Source organism: Lipomyces tetrasporus, assembly GCF_029532465.1.
Source record: "Lipomyces tetrasporus strain NRRL Y-64009 chromosome Unknown POJ06scaffold_3, whole genome shotgun sequence".
Classification (NCBI taxonomy): Eukaryota; Fungi; Ascomycota; class Lipomycetes; order Lipomycetales; family Lipomycetaceae; genus Lipomyces; species Lipomyces tetrasporus.
In genome coordinates this window covers 613,356-632,359 of record NW_026611598.1, presented here as the reverse complement: position 1 = coordinate 632,359, position 19,004 = coordinate 613,356, and the positions used below count along the sequence as shown (strand labels likewise).

General features: G+C 48.1%; 6 protein-coding genes across 6 annotated transcripts; 3 read left to right on the top strand and 3 right to left on the bottom strand.

The window, feature by feature from the left end:
- Positions 1-436: 436 nt before the first annotated feature.
- Positions 437-2,211, bottom strand: POJ06DRAFT_248099 (uncharacterized protein). Its single transcript, XM_056186987.1, has 3 exons — positions 1,447-2,211; positions 1,253-1,394; positions 437-1,190 (listed from the first exon to the last, which is right to left on the bottom strand). Exons 1-3 carry the CDS (start codon positions 1,837-1,839, stop codon positions 616-618), a joined length of 1,110 nt encoding a protein of 369 aa, XP_056045317.1. The 5' UTR covers positions 1,840-2,211; the 3' UTR covers positions 437-615.
- A 693-nt stretch (positions 2,212-2,904) lies between these two features.
- Positions 2,905-3,588, bottom strand: POJ06DRAFT_72495 (uncharacterized protein). The gene is made up of 3 exons (XM_056191464.1): positions 3,539-3,588; positions 3,353-3,481; positions 2,905-3,300 (listed from the first exon to the last, which is right to left on the bottom strand). The coding sequence occupies exon 3, from the start codon at positions 3,249-3,251 to the stop codon at positions 2,970-2,972; it is 282 nt and encodes a 93-aa protein (XP_056045316.1). The 5' UTR covers positions 3,252-3,300; positions 3,353-3,481; positions 3,539-3,588; the 3' UTR covers positions 2,905-2,969.
- A 229-nt stretch (positions 3,589-3,817) lies between these two features.
- On the bottom strand, positions 3,818-4,702 carry POJ06DRAFT_266476 (uncharacterized protein; the record flags this gene model as incomplete). The annotated part of the gene is made up of 2 exons (XM_056189153.1): positions 3,818-4,279; positions 4,568-4,702. The coding sequence occupies 2 exons, from the start codon at positions 4,700-4,702 to the stop codon at positions 3,818-3,820; spliced, it is 597 nt and encodes a 198-aa protein (XP_056045315.1).
- Positions 4,703-5,685: 983 nt separating this feature from the next.
- POJ06DRAFT_72476 (NUC169 domain-containing protein) lies at positions 5,686-8,620 on the top strand. The gene is made up of 3 exons (XM_056191463.1): positions 5,686-7,519; positions 7,569-7,959; positions 8,010-8,620. The coding sequence occupies exons 1-3, from the start codon at positions 5,865-5,867 to the stop codon at positions 8,460-8,462; spliced, it is 2,499 nt and encodes an 832-aa protein (XP_056045314.1). The 5' UTR covers positions 5,686-5,864; the 3' UTR covers positions 8,463-8,620.
- A 2,694-nt stretch (positions 8,621-11,314) lies between these two features.
- On the top strand, positions 11,315-14,314 carry POJ06DRAFT_248086 (uncharacterized protein). Its single transcript, XM_056186986.1, has 2 exons — positions 11,315-13,134; positions 13,187-14,314. The coding sequence occupies exons 1-2, from the start codon at positions 11,623-11,625 to the stop codon at positions 14,033-14,035; spliced, it is 2,361 nt and encodes a 786-aa protein (XP_056045313.1). The 5' UTR covers positions 11,315-11,622; the 3' UTR covers positions 14,036-14,314.
- Positions 14,315-14,462: 148 nt separating this feature from the next.
- On the top strand, positions 14,463-18,999 carry POJ06DRAFT_248084 (uncharacterized protein). The gene is made up of 6 exons (XM_056186985.1): positions 14,463-14,711; positions 14,768-14,878; positions 14,929-16,510; positions 16,563-17,427; positions 17,483-18,029; positions 18,090-18,999. Exons 2-6 carry the CDS (start codon positions 14,797-14,799, stop codon positions 18,896-18,898), a joined length of 3,885 nt encoding a protein of 1,294 aa, XP_056045312.1. The 5' UTR covers positions 14,463-14,711; positions 14,768-14,796; the 3' UTR covers positions 18,899-18,999.
- The last annotated feature ends 5 nt before the right edge of the window (positions 19,000-19,004 follow it).

Genomic DNA, 19,004 nt, shown 5'->3' with positions numbered 1-19,004 from the left:
CCTAGTCACAAAGATACCGTCTGCCGTTTTACCGGTCGCCCGATTCTAAATGCGGCAATGCTGTATTTAACAGTTCCTCCATAGTTCCCGATGGAGCGTGTCAAACCCGAGTTGCGAGAAGCTCAAAAAGGGGCTAGCGAGCATGTGATTGCAACTAGCTTTAACCGTCAATCAGTTCATAATGATATAATGACATCATCGCAGAGCATCCGGGATTTACTGAAAATAACTGTCCCTGTTATCACGTTTAGTAGTGTAACGATCCAACTGACAATCCCATAAACCAATGCTCGGCTGTCGGCTAGTAAGTTGTTGATGAGCGTCGTTGTTCTCCAGTATTTCTACGTGGTATTTGCTCCTACCCGGTCGCCACTAACTACCCCAAAATGCAGAAGGACACAACAGCTATAAGCTATAAAGATTTAGCAAAATTTAACCCGGAGAGTTACAAAATAATTAATTATTAAATATCTATGCAATTAAGTTCATGGACATGAGCTATAACACAAACTGAGCCAAACAAATCAACCCAAATCCGTTCGCCAATAAACCAAATATCAGAGCATTACTGTCATGCAACGCCCATGGTCTCTGAACAGCGCAAATGCCAGGCACCTACAAAAACCAACTGTTTCTCTTCCAACTTTTGGTGAACATATGAGTAACACATGCTTGCGGATGACCGTAATCACCTGCGTTTGAATGCTTCTGTCCGTTGCCGAAATACTGAATTGGCAGAGCGATAACCGCACCCCCGTCCGTGGGTAGCCTCTTCGGCTGCTTCAGGTTGTAAAACTGCGCCCAAGAAATATCCTTCCGCTTGAAATTCATCGAATCGACGAGTGCATCGGTCCACATGCCCGGACCGCTAATTTCGTAAATATCTTCGGCTGAATACTGCGACAGCAGTGTTGGATTCGCTTTGTTATTCATTTTGGCGAGGTGATGTGCGTGTGCAACTACCCTAACAATGGCTGTGCGAATCGGTCGAGCAAAAGGTTTCGCAACGATTGTATACTGCGAAAAGCCATACGGGCGGTGCCAGCCCCATAGCTTCTGAGACTCTTCCATAGCATACGGCTCGTCAATCTCCACACCAACAATAACATCGGCATTCGATTTCCATAGGTTCTCGGGCACCCATTCTGCTATGGGCTTTCTGCAATACACATCTATATCCGCATAGACGCCTAGTAGACATCAGACCGTGTGACTTATGCACAAACAAATTCAGCCACTAAGTATACCATACCTCCATACAAATACAATAATAGGTATCTCAGTAGATCGGCCTTCAAGACGGGGTTTGGGAATGAATTGTATAAATGAACAACCTGCGGAGCACTTAAAAATGCCTTCTCAACGAACTCCTTTGCAGTGATATCATTCATGAGCTATTTCGTTAGCGAATCGATGCCATGCTACGTGGCGTGGGTGTGAACATACCACATGCTCGTGCTCAGGATTAAGACTCGACCACGACGACACAGCCTCTATATACTTTTTGTCCACTTTCTTTGCTGTCTGAAACACCTTTTTGGGCCATATGTCCCGATCGTATGAGCCAGCGTACGACAACTTTAAGTTCACCAAGATCGAGTCAAGAAAATTCTCGAAAATAATGTCAGGTGCACGTCTGTAAACGGAAACATGTCGAAATGTGGGGATCGGAGAGAGCTCCAACGGCGGGTCGACAGTCTCGTGTAGCCGTATCTGGCGGTAGCGAACAAGAGACAGCCAAAGAGCAACAGACACCAGGAAACCGACCAAGAATATTTTCTGGCGATTTTTACCCGACAATTGGGCGACGAAATTTGTGAGACTGATACCCAGATCCATGCTAACCCTGTGCACCGGCCGTCGAATAGTCAAGGGCGCATACAACTCACTAGTCGACGGAAGAGTATTGACAGTTGGGACCCAGGGGGGTCTGGAAGCGAGGCGTAGAAGGGAGAACCAGCGTCACCAAATTCGCAAAGAAAGCTGGACCCTCGAGATCGTGGTTGGCGATGGGTGCTGCGCGTGTTTGCTCAGAAGCTAGTGATGCAGCACGCGCATACATTCTATTCTGGCAAGTCAAACTTGTCCTGGGTACTATTTTCGGCAGCCTTGGTTTGTGTACCTCATGATGAGCGAGCGTCTCGCCACAGCGTATGGTGTTGCTCCAGATCAACGGCACAAGATACACTCTGCATATCTGACCCACTTTAAGCTCTGGCCAGATCCAGGGGAACGTTATTTGTCCCCGAGAACGGAATTCGAGATCACTAACTTTTGCGCGGCATGATCCTTTAAGTTAATGGGCCCATTATTATCAAACAATTATAAGTGCACCTGACTTGCCCATTATTAACAGCTAATCCCCAATTTATGTGAGAAACAAGAAACATGCCGGCTTGCCACATATTTCTGAGAATCGCGCGTTTGTACGCTCCATCCCAATTCAAATGATGTGAAGCAATTTTCTTCACCTGCTCGTTTGTTACGAATTTGTGGACTTATGACCGTTACTTCCTGATATGCGACCTTTGCGTGTCTTCTAGCCGCTGTCGCTACGACCGGCCAGCACGTTACGAATCAAACCTACTTGTGACACATGGACGATTCAGTTGTAATAATAATTTCTATTGGCCAGAGAACGAAAGTACTCTGCTTGTGGAGGCGTTTTTGGAGACCAACGCAGAACGACATCAGCGAACTTATAATTGTTCTCACGACGGATCATATCTTGATAGCGCTACATCCTAAGCGGGAACTAATGCCAACAATCATGTGCACATTCTGCCACGTCCAAAATGCTGATGCATGTCTACCAAATACTGATAGTCATGTAGGATGACGCGCGCCTTGGTAATGGTCGTAGCGTAGAACAATCCAGATAGCCCTAGTATAGCAGAAGTGTTTAAAGACTAGGAGCTCGAGCACTCGTGCCCCTATTTTCAAGGATTGCATGATCGGCTACTCATCATCTATGCTGACCGTCTCGTAATTTCTGACTTGATTATCTCAATGCGCAACTTCTGTCCGATGATAACATCTTCATTCTCTAAGATCACGCCTCGCATTTCCTTCTTCTCCTTGTCGTCGTCTGTTTCCGCAATGTAGTCCTCAATTTCGCGGTTGGATCGTTCCAAGTGCCCAATCGAATTCTCTATCCTTGCTCGCTCATTGTGCAAATTCTCCAGTGGTAGCTGTGAAATCGCAAGTGCGAACACTTCTAGTTTGTCCGGTTCATCTATAGATGTCGCCATTTCCACAATATTCCTAATTTCGAAGTCGTGTACTTAAAATGGATGACTACTGGCAATGGTTAGCGAGGAAATGGCGACGAATCCAACAGTCGTAAACCCACAGATAGTCAAATTCGTCCGCTACAAGTGTGTGCCTCTAAAATAGTCTCAAAAGATAGCCGCGCTCGTTAATTCATCCCCTTCGAGTCAGCCACTTGCATTTCGCTGTCAATCCATGCTTAAAGATAGACCTATAGCACGAGAAGGTTAGGGTTATCCAATTTAGCCGTCAGGAAATGCACACTTACTTGTATTAGGCGGCCGACCAGACATACAAAGTGAGCAAGAAATACAACAAAAATGTCTGGTGGTTACACCCTGCCATGGGTTACAAGCAACAACGGCCAGCTCCAAGAAGCTGGCCTCTCATATGTATATATGTATATATACATAATATATAGACAAACAGGAACATAATAGTGATAGAGAAAATTCTAACACCGTTCCTTATCCCCCGTGCCCACAGTCGAGTACGCGTCCCCGGAACTGGTAGTGTCCAAGTGGCTTGGATCTCGCCATCCTTGGACTTATCCTTGCTCCAGGGCGAATGAGCGCACTCGAATTAGAGAGGATCTCAGTCCGTCAGGACTCCCCTCATGCCCCCAGATGAGAACGTATTGCCGGACCAGTTGTGCTACCGCGGCTTGGATCTCACCGGATTGGTCAGCTGGATCCAGGCTGTCCTCGCCCACATTCGAGTACGCGTCCCCGAACTGGTAGTGACCAAGTGGCTTGGATCTCGCCATCCTTGGACTCACCTTGTTCGAGGCGATCAGCATATCGAATCCCCCGTGCCCATACTTTATCCCCCGTACCCATAGTCGAGTACGCATCGCCCGAACTGGCGAGCGAATCAGCGTACTCGTATTGCCCCCAGTAGAGGACGAACTGCTAGAACCGGCAGTGTACCAAGTGGCTTGCCTCTGGCCACTCAGACTCACCCCGGGTTCCATGCTGTCCTCTTGCCCACACTTGAGAACACTGTCTGCCTACATCAATGTTAGCCAAATGACCAGGTTGTAGGAATTCTGAAGTATACTCGCTATCTCAGCCAGTTACTAAGACGATGACGAGGAAGGGGGACAGCAGCAGCGGGGAAAGATGGCCGTATTTACAACCAGACGAGAAGCACAGAAGCTGCGACCAGGGCGAGCATCCGATCTGGCCGACTCCAGAGTCTTGGCAAGCGCCGTCAGGACTCGAATTAATTAATTAATTTGTTGTCTACGGCGCGAATCCACGTCCGAGCGCGATCGTGTTACACTGAATTGGAGTACAGAGACGCTTGCAGCCGGCAGTGTCGGATTCCTGATCCGCAATGACGCGAACAACCGCTCACTATTGGCAAAACCCTCTAGAGGAGGAAAAACGCTGTCTCCAGGATTCCATATCAGCTGGGCCACTGTGGACATTTAGTGTTTCGCGAATTGTGGATGAGAGGAACGCGTTGTTGACGCGTCGCGGAAACGGTCCGACGGACGCGTCGGCGAGCGCGCAACAGCATCCGATCTGTTTAACGCCAGAGTCTTGGCAAGACAGTCATCGCCTCGAATGTGAAATATTAATTAATTGCATGAAGCCGAGCCGACACGTGAACTAAATAATTAAACAAAATCACGAGGAACTGCCAGCCCGATAATTGCTGGTCTATACACTCCACAGCGAAGTCCAATTCCTGGCACAGCACTCGCAAACCAGACTTCTGTATTATTACAGGAAGAACACGACGCGTGTTTGCGACGCGTTACATTGTTAGATTTGCATCCTGTTCCGGACTCAACGCTTGAGCCGCAACTCGCGATGCGCTCGGACAGGCAATTTCGAATAAACAAATCACTCAATTCTCAGCGCGCGTAAATGAGACAACAAGACTGAACGTGACAATAATGCTACCAAGCTCGGCGCCTATTAAGCCGAGCAGCACAAATCAGACAGACTAAACAAATCACCCATCCTGCCGTCTCTATCAATAAGATTGGAATAGTCCCGCTTGAGGATATCAAATACTCCTAGCGAGCGCCTCTTTGTTCAGATTTCTCATCGGCATGCAGGGAGACCGGCAGAAGGAAGTCTGACGTGGTTGTCCGTGTAGAGGGTAGCAAAGAGTCATCTTCCAATATGCTACAAGAAGTGCGGGAGGTAGGGCTTCTAGGAGTGTGCCCCATCATAATAATTGATCTGTAGGACCCCAAGACGCGTCGTTGTGGGTGAAGAAGGCGTCAGCTGTGTTTTTGTTTTCTCTTACACCAGGCAAGGTGTTGGTACTCTGTGCACATCCGGCCGACGGCTTAATTCGACATCAGAGTTTAGGGCACGACCTTCTACTATCTGTTCTTGCTATGGCTGTAAAGATACGGTAAGAAACTGCTCGCAAACACTTGCGTAACTATGGCGGTGCTTTCCACTCTCGCCATAACTCTCGATTACATTCGACCATGTCGAAGTTAACCCCTGAAAAGTTTCTTGTAAAAAGTCCCAAGAGCAAAATATTTTCCAGGTGATCTACCAACCGAGACCCATTCGTCTGTTTCGTCTCAAGTTTGCTTAATTTGCGTCAAACGAACGAACGAACACATGGCTAAGCGGAAAATAGCACGGAAGAAGCCCGCGGCAGATCCACCGGCTACTGCGCCAGGTACTGGGAATCGTACAAATAGTAAGCTGCAGCTTGTGCAGCAGCGGCAGCGGGCGACTGAAGAAGATGAAGATAACGAAGACGGATATATTGATGATGAGGCTGAAGAAGTTGAAGAGGATGAGGAAGATGAGCTAGAAGACGAGAGCGATTTGGGGGACTACGTCAGTGAAGATGACGAGTACGATCACTTCGAGGGCCTAATTGACGGCGCGATATCAGATTCCGAGTCCGAGGACGAAGCTGGGGATGACGCAGCGGAAGGTGACGATGGAGAAAATGATGCTGATGAGGAAGCCGCGATGTTTGGTGAAGACGACGAAGTTGTGCAGCAGGAAGAGACTGCAGAGGTCATCACAAACTCCGTTAGCGATGACGATGAAGAGGATGAATATCTCAGCAAATACAGCGCGGCAAGCGAGGCAGAGAGTTTTTCCTCAATATCTTCCGGTGAAGACGATAATAGGGTCGCATATCACACCACTGGCGCTGACGGCAAGCCACGACCGATCTATCATGAAATTGACCCGCATTACTCCAGTGACGACAGTGATCTAGAGGACACGAATACTATCGGAAACGTGCCATTGTCAGCCTACGATGAATATCCACATATTGGCTACGATATTAACGGCAAACGAATCATGCGACCTGCCACTGGCTCCGCGCTCGATAGTTTACTGGACAGCATCGAGGTGCCCACAGGATGGACGGGATTAATAGACAGAGAATCTGGTGCTGATTTGAAGTTAACGCAGGAGGAACTCGAGCTTGTGAAGAAAATTCAGTTAGGCGAGAACGCTGGTGATGTCAATCCCTATGAAGATACGATCGAATGGTTTTCATCGAAGACTGAGGTCACGCCACTATCTGCCGCGCCGGAGCCTAAACGGAGATTTGTGCCATCCAAGCATGAAGCAAAACGGATAATGAAGATAGTCAAAGCTATCAGAGAAGGACGAATCGTTCCCAATAAGCCGAAGGTTGGGCCCGAGTACGATCAGCCAGTCTACGATCTCTGGGCCGATGACTTGCCTGAACAGCAGCCCCACATTATGCACATACCCGCTCCCAAGATGGCCAAACCGACGAACGACGAGAGCTATAATCCACCCGAGGAGTATTTACCGTCGGAGGAAGAAAGGGATGCGTGGAACAAAACCGATCCAGTCGACCGGGAAAAGGACTATTTGCCTCGAAAGTTCTCATCACTTCGTACTGTCCCCCGTTACGAGAGCTTTATTCGCGAACGATTCGAGCGTTCTCTCGACTTGTACTTAGCTCCGCGTGTCCGTAAAAACAAGCTTAACATTGACCCAGACTCCTTGTTACCTAAGCTGCCTTCACCGCAAGACCTCCGACCGTTTCCCATTAAGTGTTCAGTCACATATAGAGGTCATAAAGGACGCGTTCGCGCGATTAGTATCGATCCCTCTGGCTTGTGGCTCGCTACCGGCGCGGACGATGGAACTGTCAGAATCTGGGAAGTGCTCACTGGTCGTGAGGTTTGGAATACGATTTTGGATGACGATGAAGCTGTTCAGTCTGTCGAGTGGAGTCCGTTGAAGGGCTGTGGAATTCTCGCTGCATCAGCGTAAGTAAACCTTTATTGTTACAAATGTAATACTAACGGTGCAAAATAGGGGAGAGAGGGTATTTTTATGTCTTCCTCCGATATTTGACGATGAAACCGAGACAATGGGCCAGGAGCTTCTCGCGGCTGGATGGGGCTACGCAGCTCAGCCTGCTCCAACTGACGATATCAATAAGGAGCCATTGTGCAAATGGACCAAACCATCCACGAAATTGGCGTATCAAGGTGTAGATGTCGTTATTGTGTGCCGCAAGACAGTCAAGCAGATCGCATGGCACCGAAAGGGCGACTACTTTACGAGTGTCTCGCCAGAAGGTGCGAATATGGCGGTCCTGGTTCACCAGATTTCGAAGCATAACTCACAGTCTCCATTTCGAAAATCGAAAGGTATCATTCAACGTGCCCTTTTCCATCCGTTTAAGCCAATGCTCTACGTTGCCGTAAGTCGTCATGATGATATTTGTGCTCTTTTTGTCTAATTTCGAAATAGACGCAACGATATGTGCGAATCTATGATCTGTCAACTCAGTCGCTTACCAAGGCTCTCCAACCTGGTGCCCGATGGCTTAGCTCATTTGATATTCACCCTCAGGGCGACAATGTCGTCACAGGTTCCTACGACAAGCGCGTTACATGGCATGATTTGGATCTCAGCACCAAGCCCTATCGCACTCTTCGATACCATGCCCGAGCCGTTCGAGACGTTCGATTCCACGCTCGACTGCCATTATTCTGCTCGGCAAGTGACGACGGGCACATTAATGTCTTCCACGGAACTGTATATGATGATTTACTTAAAAATCCGCTATTGGTTCCGCTCAAGGTGTTGAAGGGTCACTCTGTCGTTCAGTCGCTTGGCGTACTGAAAGTTACATGGCATCCAAAGGAAGCATGGTTGTTCAGTGCTGGTGCAGACGGTACGGCAAAGCTGTGGACGAGTTAAGGGTTTTGCTAACTGGAGGTGCATTTCTACATTTGAAAGGGAGATTAGAAGCGTGGTGTTCTAGATGTACCATAGCAATATTTACACGACTTCATTGTTGACAACCTCACCAACGACGACCCATTTAGTAGCTGTCACATATTTACATTCGCTATACGACCATCCAGTATAATACAATATTTCCCACAGGCGGATGTAGTAGCAATTTGATTCCGTAAATATACACCTTGAGAACGCCTCTAATTGAGAGCAAAGAGCTAGTACTAAGAGGCGAATCTTATCCGATTAACGACCTTCGCGACCTAGTAACAGTCGTTAGAAAAATCCAAAGCGTGCATGATTTGGGGACCCACATTTGTAGCAGAGATTTGAATCATCACTGTCCAATGGCCTCCCGCAGCGGGCACACGCAAACTGTACAGTATTATCTCGTGGCTTTGGCGTGTCGTCCAGTCGAGACCCATTTCTGAAGTCCTGTCTGTGAAGGTTCCTTAGCTGGTGTCGAGAGGGTGATGAAGTACCGGCGGTACAGATTTGGCTCCGTCCTGATGAACCGGTGGAGAACGTGAAGCCTGACATGAGTGCAATACTGTATGAACTTGGAGTTAGGGAACAAACTGGCTGCTTGTAGCAGTATCGATAGGAATGAAGCGAATTATATTGTGTGTATGGACAATTATTGACAGGAGTGGAAGACTGGCGGTGGGCACATTGGTAAACAGTGCTATAACGCGGGCCGAAGCCCATTGGGACTTTAATCCGGGGTAATGTTTCCCACAGGGGCTTCAGGAGGTACCCCGCAACTATAACGAAGTCGGCTACTGCGACGACATCGCAGACGCTCCAAACAATACAGCGGAATCATGAAGCGTTAGCTTATGTCAATCGAATATCGGGGCGATTCTGCAACTCCTAGTTACTTGCAATTTGCAGGCACTAACCCTTGCGCTGTCACCCCGTATCCCTTAAAATTGGCCAGTAAATTACACGTCGTCGCAGTTTCCAAGTAGATCTCTAACGTCATTTTTACGCAGGATTTAAGGGGTAGCTTTACCCTGAAAAGGCAACGCTAGCTTGTAGTTTGGGCAGGCAGAACTCTTTTGTCCCAGTTCTCGAATGTTTATCGTTTTTGCTGAGTATCCGTCAATGAGCAGTAGGGGTGTGACGCTACCTGACATAGTAACAGGAAGATTGTGTAGACGCGCAAACAATTGTAAGCAGAAACCCGGGCCGCGCTAAGGGAAGTGCTTGCTCTGTACAGTATTTGGTATTAGTCAGTGCCTATTACGCTTAAGCAAATTGATCATAATACAATAGATGCAGCAGGCATGTCTGAAAATTACTCGGCTATCTGTTGGGCAAGGGCATCCCATATAGACTTAGGATTATTATACAATGCTGATGACTCCACGATTGCAGACCTGAACGAATGCTAAGTGTTTACATAGCATTACCCATATAATCATGTTGTGAAAAATAGCACGAAATTAGGAACTTCCGCGCAATCCCTAGCGTTTGCTAGTTTGCGTTAAGTCTGCAAAGGCAATCTTATTACTTAACAACAGATTTATTGCATGGTTGCACAAGCGACGCAGTCACCTCCTGACTGCGAGATATAATATATTCGTCACTGCCTGTAAGTTCGTATCGCGACTCTGAGGTTCTTCATTGACCTTTGGCATACATTTTTGAAATTTATATGGTGTCGAATTATTTGTGACGCAAACGCATTAAGATCATACCAGACGACACAGTGTCGTCATGGGGCGTCCAATCGCCTCGACGCGCGTGTCGCGGGAGAGTAGTGTCGAGTAAAAGTTTACTCAATGACGGTCGACATCATCAGCCGCGCCGGCAAAACATCGCCAAACACCGAGACCTGTGCGCTTTTTAGGTCTTGGACGAACAATCCTGACTCTGTCTCAAGGTCCGACGCACTTCGACAAGACAGATTACCGATCAGTAGGGAGACCGCCTTTCACACTGTCCGCGCTTTCCTGCGCGTCTTTCGCGAACACGGTTCCGTCGCCGTTCCAGGCTCTCGCTGCCACCTCTGAGTAGCAGAATCCCTCCATCTTTGCTCGCGAAGTACCTCCGGCGACGAGTCTTTGCCTCTCTTCGCTTAGTGTATTCCAGCACAGTGCCCGGTTTGTCCTCTCATTCGTTGATCTCGCGCGGTGGGGAGAATGGAAACGACTTCGTTCCGTCCGAGTCGCGTTCGTCTGTACTACCCACTACAACAAGCAGCCGTAACGCTACAGTCGTCATTCGTCCAAGCAACGACCGAGACGACGGCGCCGTAGGCGCCGAAAAGCCTCTTTACAATTGCATCTGCCGCAAGTGCCAACGATTGCGCAGTCAGCAACAGCGCCAGAGTCTCCCGCCTCACCCTTGCAGTCCACCACAGCCCGAAGATCCCAGCAGTGTGTCAAGGTGGGAATCCCCCAGTATAGCTGACAAGAGCTGTGATACGTCAGGTGCCACGATGTTTGACCTCTTCAGCCTTAAGCGTAAGATTGCCGCTACTCCCGACGCGATTCCCCAGACACCGTCGCCAGGGCCATATTCGATCTCGTCAACCAAGCGACGGAAGGTGGATACAGACAATAGTAGGCAATCACAGCTGCATGTATCCGCGAGTTCGCCATTATTGCCATCTTCGCTTGGGATCTCGTCTTTTCAGTCTTCGCAAGCGAACGGTACGGATCCACATAACTCCGACAACGAACTATATTTCGAAGCAAAGCGTCGCAAATTGCTGCAATCTTCGGGTAATAATACTATTCCGGACTCTCAAGGATCTTCACAAAGCAGCAACAACTCTCATGTCTCAGCGAATAGCCAAACACAAGACGGGACAGAAAAGTTCACCCAGGTAATAGTAATTTCCATCTCTATCTGACATTTTGCTAAGGCTTTACGCATCCAGTCCTCTCGGAAATATGCTTCAGGCGCTTTGCCATCGTACGGTCAAAATGGGTACCATGGTTTACCGTCCTGGAGCAAGGCATCTGTTTACAGGCCTGCAACGTCGACCCCGTCCGGACCACAATATTTACCTGCGTCTGTGGCATCCACAAGTTGTCAAGTAACTGGTCCTGTCATTTCCAACGAACCCTCAAGCACATCATCAGAATCTACGCCATACACACCCGATAGCATGCGTATTGACACGTTGTCTCGATACAAAGTTAATGTCCCACCAGAAACCATGGCGCCGAGCCAGAAAGCGTACCCTGGGTCAGCATCTCAGCTCTGGAGTGAACCTTCCGACAGGCGATATATTTTACCTGAACCCACAGTCAGCCCAATTCGCGGTCGCGTTTCTCCCGACAAACCTTACAGCGGACCACCGCCGGTCATACAAAGTTGGAGTAACATAAGTTTGCCACTTCCTGATCGAGATGGGGCTTCATCCCGGAATTCTCCGCACACTCCGGGAGAGTCCCCAGTACCATCATCGTCTGTCGGGCTTGTGCGCCGTGTAGAGACGTCAGCGAATTACACTATTGACGGCCAGTCACGCTCCTCCGTCTCGAATTATTACCGATCTTCTCCACCCTTGACAAGTAAGAACCGGCCTAGTCGCAGTTCCCTATACGGATATCCGCCACCACCTCTTCCTCTTCCTGAATTACCAGGGCGGCATAAACACGAGTCGGCTTCTGACACCTCAAGCTCAGCCAAGTCAAACGCTTCGAAATCAGTATATAGAATCGAAGATTCTCGCTCTTCAAAAACAAAATCTGGAGCTTCCCCACGAGAAAGCAGAATATTGACCGATTTTCGGACCCCGATCAGTTTACCGAGTCCCATCTCAAGACCTACTGCTGAAAATAAATCTAGTGATAACAGCGTCGCCAGTATAGCTACTGCCGCGACAAGCCGTGCCATAGATAACTTGAAAGCGTCGACTTCATATTCAAGAACAACTAGTTATTCAAAACGCGTGACTTATCCGGAGTCGTACACTCGAAGTACGGACACAACTTCATATGGAGGGATGGCAGAACAAATCATGGGTTCACTGTCGACATCCCGTACTGGTTCTTCAGTGGGCAAAGATAGAGATGTCACCGCGGCTTCAGAAATACAAGTTCAGCAACCGTCAATAAGTTCAACTTCCGCATCAATTTCTTCCGCTCCTCAATCGCCAAGTACACCAGTTGCAACGCATGTTTCCTTCCCGTCTTCAATGTCCTCGTCCAACTCTATGAAGTCGATCCATCCGGTGTTGAGTCGCTTGAAATCTTCTGAGTCCCTGCAGCAGAGACGCTCGCCGGGCAGCAATCTCTCCTTATCTGGTTTGCAGGAGCCCAAACGCTCGGAGTCGATGGAGCGCAATGACATGGAATTAAAGTCCTCGTCGCTGGTTCCGATAACTGCAAGTTCGACCACTGCTAGTGTTTCGCAGGACAGTATTAACGGAGAGGGATTGTCGAGTTCGAATAGTCAGGGTCCAGCAGTGAGGCAGTCGGATGCATCTCCATCGCAGGCTATTGCAGTAGATGATTCATGCTCGAAGTGCGGGATCAGTGCAGGTGTGCTGGTTGAGTATGCCAAAGTGAAAGAGGAGTTGGTGGTTAAGAAGAAGCAATGGGAAGTGTACTTTGGTGAGGACCAAGACGAGAAGAGTGTGATGAAGGAAGAGATTGAGTCGTTGAAGGAACAGGTAAGCTAGTGTTGAATATTTTGCACTCATATCTAATGTGCTGATTGGACAGAGTGGCAAGATGCAAGCTGAAATTGAGGTTATGCGTATGGATCGTGACAACCTCCGTATGGATCGTGACAACCTCAAGCGGAAGTTAGATGCTCAGCAGCAACTTATCGACGAGCTTACTCAACAGCTGGACGCTCAAAGAGACGAGATTAGACCAGCTGGGGAAATGCTACCCAGTGGCGGGGCCCATTCCATCGGCAACGGTGTGGCAATGTCAATGGAATCATCTGCCACGGTGAACAGTCCGGCTACAACAGATAGTGTGTGTTCGGTTTCTGAGGTTTATGATGGTGGACTGAATGATAAGGACAGTGAGGCCATCGAGCATGACGGGCCTGCCAAGGGCGACGTGGACGAGGAAGTCCACCATCAAATGATTACAAGGTCACGATCATCGAAGGTTACTAATGGACTTGAGCAAAATGTTTCTAATTCAGTTGAAACTGCGCAACAACCTAGCGAGCTCGACCATATCTTGTCCACCGTTAATCCTATCACGTTCAGACGCACAATGGAGTTCACATCACGGTCTCCATTTCCGGTGGAGTCTGCAGTTGGTGAGTCCAGCTCTAGAAATGGTTCTATACTATCCAAAGGGCCGTTCCGTCCAGGCCGGAAGCTGCGACCGCGGCTTCTGTTTGACAGCTCGAATCTAAAGGCTCTGCATGTTCACCGGGTCGGCAAGTTTGGCAAGAAAGTTAGCTTCGGGGAGGAAGATGACAAGCCGGGTCCGTTTGGACTGGAACCTAGGAATGCTGTGCCAGTACTTAGAGACTATATACTTGGTTTTAGAGAAGGTGTCATCGTATGGTCCCTATTGTGTGAGTGCTATATCGACATTGAATGCTAATGTTCACCGCTATTTAGGATCCGAGGACGAAGCGCTTGAAACGTGGAATGCCTGTCCTCAAAGTTGGCAGAAAAATTCCTGGCGAATTGTTAAAATCATGATGATGACCACTAGCAAGTACTAGTCGTTTTTCTCATGATACGCGAATGTACAATTACGGATGTCTATTGTGTTTGTGCTATTACTATGACTTTGTGCGATATTATTAAAGAGCGCTGTCCTGTATAAATAGTCTTATGTAGTTTAATAGAAATGTAATGAAAAGGCGTTGATTCGGCGGCTTCAACCCTAACCCTCGTGATTCGCGAATCATGCAACTCGCCGTACAACACCCTTGGATGGGTGTTATGATCCACGGGACCTAACAACAGAAGGGTAGCACGGGCTTCGTCACACGCCGTCCACACCTTGCAAATTACGTCGATGAAGCTTGTTCCACATCGCCATATTATGGGCTATCTTCAGGATCGCGCAGCCTTTCTGAACTTCTTCTAGCTGAGATTTTATTCTACTTCTGGTTTATACCTGTTTGGATTATTTTAGAGTTTGTAGCTTTGATTTGTTGGGAGGGATTTCTACCAGTTTCGAGTTGAAGGTGTCCAACGTGCTTCTTCTACATTTCACTGCCGGCATCTATTTTCTGGTAGAGCAACAGCGTCAAGTCGTAATTTCATTGGTATGAGGAACTCAGACGAGTGGGTTTGTTGGATTGCACTGTTAATGCATCGATAGATCAATTTAAGTCGAACTGGTCAGATCAAATGCAGAATCAGCAGGGTCGTGGCTCCAGGGGGCTTCACATTGCTCATAGGCGATCGCCTTCAGAGCTGACTCCGCTTATGAGTATGTTTTATTTGTTGCCTACTGAATCGTCTTCGTTAATGGCAAATTAGTTGAGCAACTGGCTTTACAGCAGCAGATGGAACTCCTACAAGTGCAACAACAGCAAATTCTGGCTCAGCAGCAGCAGTTCGCGCAAGCAGGTCTTCTGTCGTCGCAGAACATACAAGGCTCCCCTGTCATGGGTTCTGTTCCAAACTTTGTATCGTCGCCTCCATCGACATATACACCATTTCCCATGTCCGGATCGGGATCTGCCGGAGGTCACAGGCGTACCCAATCGTCGGTCCCCGGATTTCATGTCATGGGACCTCCACCAGTTCCGGCGTCCAATCCGGGCTCCGTTTATGAGAATGTGAATTCTAACGCGCTCAATCGAACTCCTAATCGCAGCAGTGGAAGTCAGGGTCATAATCGGCGGCACTCTCTAGCACTTCCAGAAGCTAAGCGTGCTGCGCAGCTAGCGCAGCAACAAAAGCAGGGTGCGTCGCTGCAGAATGGCACGAGCGTGCAAACTTCATCCCACTTCCAGTTCCCGCCTCCAAAGCCGACAAATGACTCAAATTCAGGAAGTAAACCGTCCAGACACAATTACAGCCGCAGCCATGACACGTCTGATTTTGCCGACGATCAGTCAAGATCTCCTCAACCGCCGCAATCAGGATTCAGCTTCCCGTCAAACTATAATGAGAGCTCATTCTCTTCCGAGCGACGGAATCTGTCCAATCCATCCCATTCACGATCGGGATCGCGGAATTTTGATGGCGACTGGCGACGGAATAGCATGCATTTTCCGCCAGGTCAAAACACGTCACAATTGGAGACTTCTTCTTCTGGATCACAGCAGTTCTTCCCTGGTCATCGTTCGCGTTCATCCTTATCCAGCTCGATGAGTAACCTATCTTCCCATTTTAACGCTAACACGTTTGGGCCTGGAATCATTCCTTTATTCTCCCAGCAGCAGTTCAATAGTGGTCCAACGTCACAATCACAGCAGCACGCTTCCAACATTCATTCTGGTAGTTCGCAAAGTCGCATTTCGCAGAATCAAGCCATTCCGCAAATGCCGCTCGTCGTGCCTGCTCCAGACTTTTCTTCGAATTCACAACTTCCGTTCCCGATGCAACAACAACAAATCGCACAACTGCAGTCGCAGCAGCGGAAATCGCTGTTTCTGCCGTACCTTACACAAGCTTCAATTCCAGCGCTTTTGGCTGAGGGCCGTCTAGTCACTGGCGTGCTACGAGTCAACAAGAAAAATAGGTCGGATGCTTACGTCTCCACCGATGGACTTCTGGATTCGGACATCTATATTTGCGGCTCAAAGGACAGAAATAGAGCACTTGAAGGCGATATCGTTGCAGTCGAATTGCTCACGGTTGATGAAGTCTGGGGTTCCAAACGAGAGAAAGAAGAGAAGAAAAAGCGAAAGGATGGCGAAGATGGACAACCAGGATTGCAGCGGCGAGGAAGTCTGCGGACGAGACCTATACAAAAGAAGAATGACGACGTCGAGGTTGAAGGTCAAGGATTACTCCTAGTTGAGGAGGACGAAATTAGCGACGACAGCAAACCGCTCTATGCTGGACATGTTGTTGCTGTTATAGAGAGGACACCCGGACAGGTGTACAGCGGGTATGCTGGAAGCACGTATTTCGGACTGTGATTATTAGCTAACTTGCAGTAGAACTTTGGGTCTTTTGCGGCCGTCGTCGCAAGCAGCAAAAGAAAAGCAAGAGTCAGACAAGCGAGAACGGTCAGATGGGCATGACTCAAATCGAACTGATAAGCCAAAGATTGTGTGGTTCAAACCAACGGATAAGCGGGTACCTTTGATTGCTATTCCCACAGAGCAGGCTCCGCGAGATTTCGTGGAGAATCACGAAAAGTATATCAATACATTGTTTGTTGCGTCAATCAAACGGTGGCCAATTACGTCACTACATCCCTTCGGCATGCTTATCGAGTCACTTGGAACAGTGGGGGATCATAATGTTGAAATCAATGCGATTTTGCGGGACAACAGCTTTATGAACGATTCTTTCCCCGATTCGGTGCTTAATAGTCTTGCTGGGCTATCTAGACTTAGCGATGATACGATAAGTCGGAGATCATTTGAGAACGAAGATGTATATGCACTCTTCTTGAATAGTGCTCGAGAATCAGAGCAGGCCATTCATGTGAAGCGACTTAATAGTTCGACTGTGCAGATTGGCGTGCATATCTCTGACGTGTCTCATTACATTAGGCCAAACACTCCTCTTGATCGTGAAGCTAAGGCCCGTGGATCGTCAGTCTTTATGGCGAAAAAGACCGTGCCGATGCTTCCTGAGGGACTTTTCGAGAATTATATTTCATTAGATCCTAACAAACAGCGGTTTACATTTAGCGTCGTACTCGAAGTGAACCTCCGCACGTTTGATATTTCTAATCTTTGGATCGGAAAAGGCTTGATCAGGCCGAAGTCTAGGCTGACCAATGATGATATTTTAAGCATGCTGTACAACCCAGAAGGTAATGGAGTTGAGACTGAAAGTGTTCAAATCTTGAAGGTAAGCGATAAAATCGTTGCGCTATTGGTTCTTCCTTGATTAACAATATTTACAGAATGTGGGGCTTGGATTTCGTAAACGGCGGTTGAATGCCGCAGCCATCGATCTTCCCCACCTTCATCTCCTGAATCAATTGGAAGACGAAAACGTACCAGTCGAGACCAATTTATTTGAGCGACGGGCGTCATCACCCATAATGGATGAGATTATGATTAAAGTCAACTCAATTGTTGCCAGCATCCTATCGCAGAAACTTGGTGAACGTGCGTACTTGCGGCGACACCAGGCGCCAAATCCTCATCGATTGAATGCTTTCCTGGACAAGATGAGAATTCTGGGCTTCGATTTTGATGGTTCCTCGAGTTCAAAGCTGCAGAGCAGTCTCTTTCAGATTGGTGATGCGGACAATTTAAAAGGTTTAGAGACCTTACTACTTAAGGCCTTCTCGCGGGCAAAGTATTACGTTGCAGGCAAAGTTGTGGAAAAGAGCGACCAGTCGCATTATCTCCTCAATCTTCCCTGCTATACGACGTTCACGTCTCCGACACGGCGATATGCTGATATTCTTGTTCATAGACAGCTGGACGCAGTGTTAAATAATCGTGAGTATAATTTCCTGACTTTATTGAATGGTCAATTGAATTGTCTGACAGTAATTCCAGGTGAATATACGGTGGATGTCGAGGCGCTATCGAAGCTTGCAGAGCACTGCAACGATCGAAAGGATGCGGCGAAGCGCGCGCAGGAGCAGTCAATTCACTTGTTCTTGTGCGAAGTCATCAACAATCTAGCATCAACTACTGGCCAGCTGGTTCGTGATGCGATTGTGATTAATGTGTACGAATCAGCATTCGATGTTCTTATTCCTGAATTTGGTATTGAGAAGCGTGTTCACTGCGACCAGCTACCACTCGAGAAGGCAGAGTTTGATAAGTCAGCAAGACTACTGGAGCTATACTGGGAGAAAGGAGTCGATTCGGCAACATTTGTTCCCGATGACGAGAAAGAGCGGTCGGATTATGGCGGCTCTCAGTACCGCGCATCGAGCGTTACGTCGGCTGCGGCGCAGGATCATGAAGATATTCGCCAAAAAATGGTGGAGATTTCTTCGTTGTCTGTGGAGGACGAGTCTTCACTATTTGAGGTCGATGATGAATCGGTTCAAGATATTCTAGTATCGTCGGCCACCCAATCCAAGAGCTTACCACCGTCTCCTACAAAGCGGTCGCCATCAGTAAGCTCGGACAAACCTCAACGAACAGCGTCGATGACTAAGATTAACTCGTTGGGCGATGGGATAACGGCGAATCCTTTGGATGCATATTTAGGGGATGTAGTCACGAGAGTGGATGGAAACCAGTTGGTACAGGAAATACGGGAGCTGCAACATGTACCGGTATTACTGAGGGCAGAAATAGGTAAAAGCTTACCGTGTTTAACGGTGAGGACTTTAAACCCATTTGCTTCTTAGGAAACGGCGAAACTCTTCTTACAAATGGTGAGATGAGATGTTGAGGGCATATATTGGCAATCATAATGGTGGTTTATGGCATTTAATCTGTATTATATGATACGGC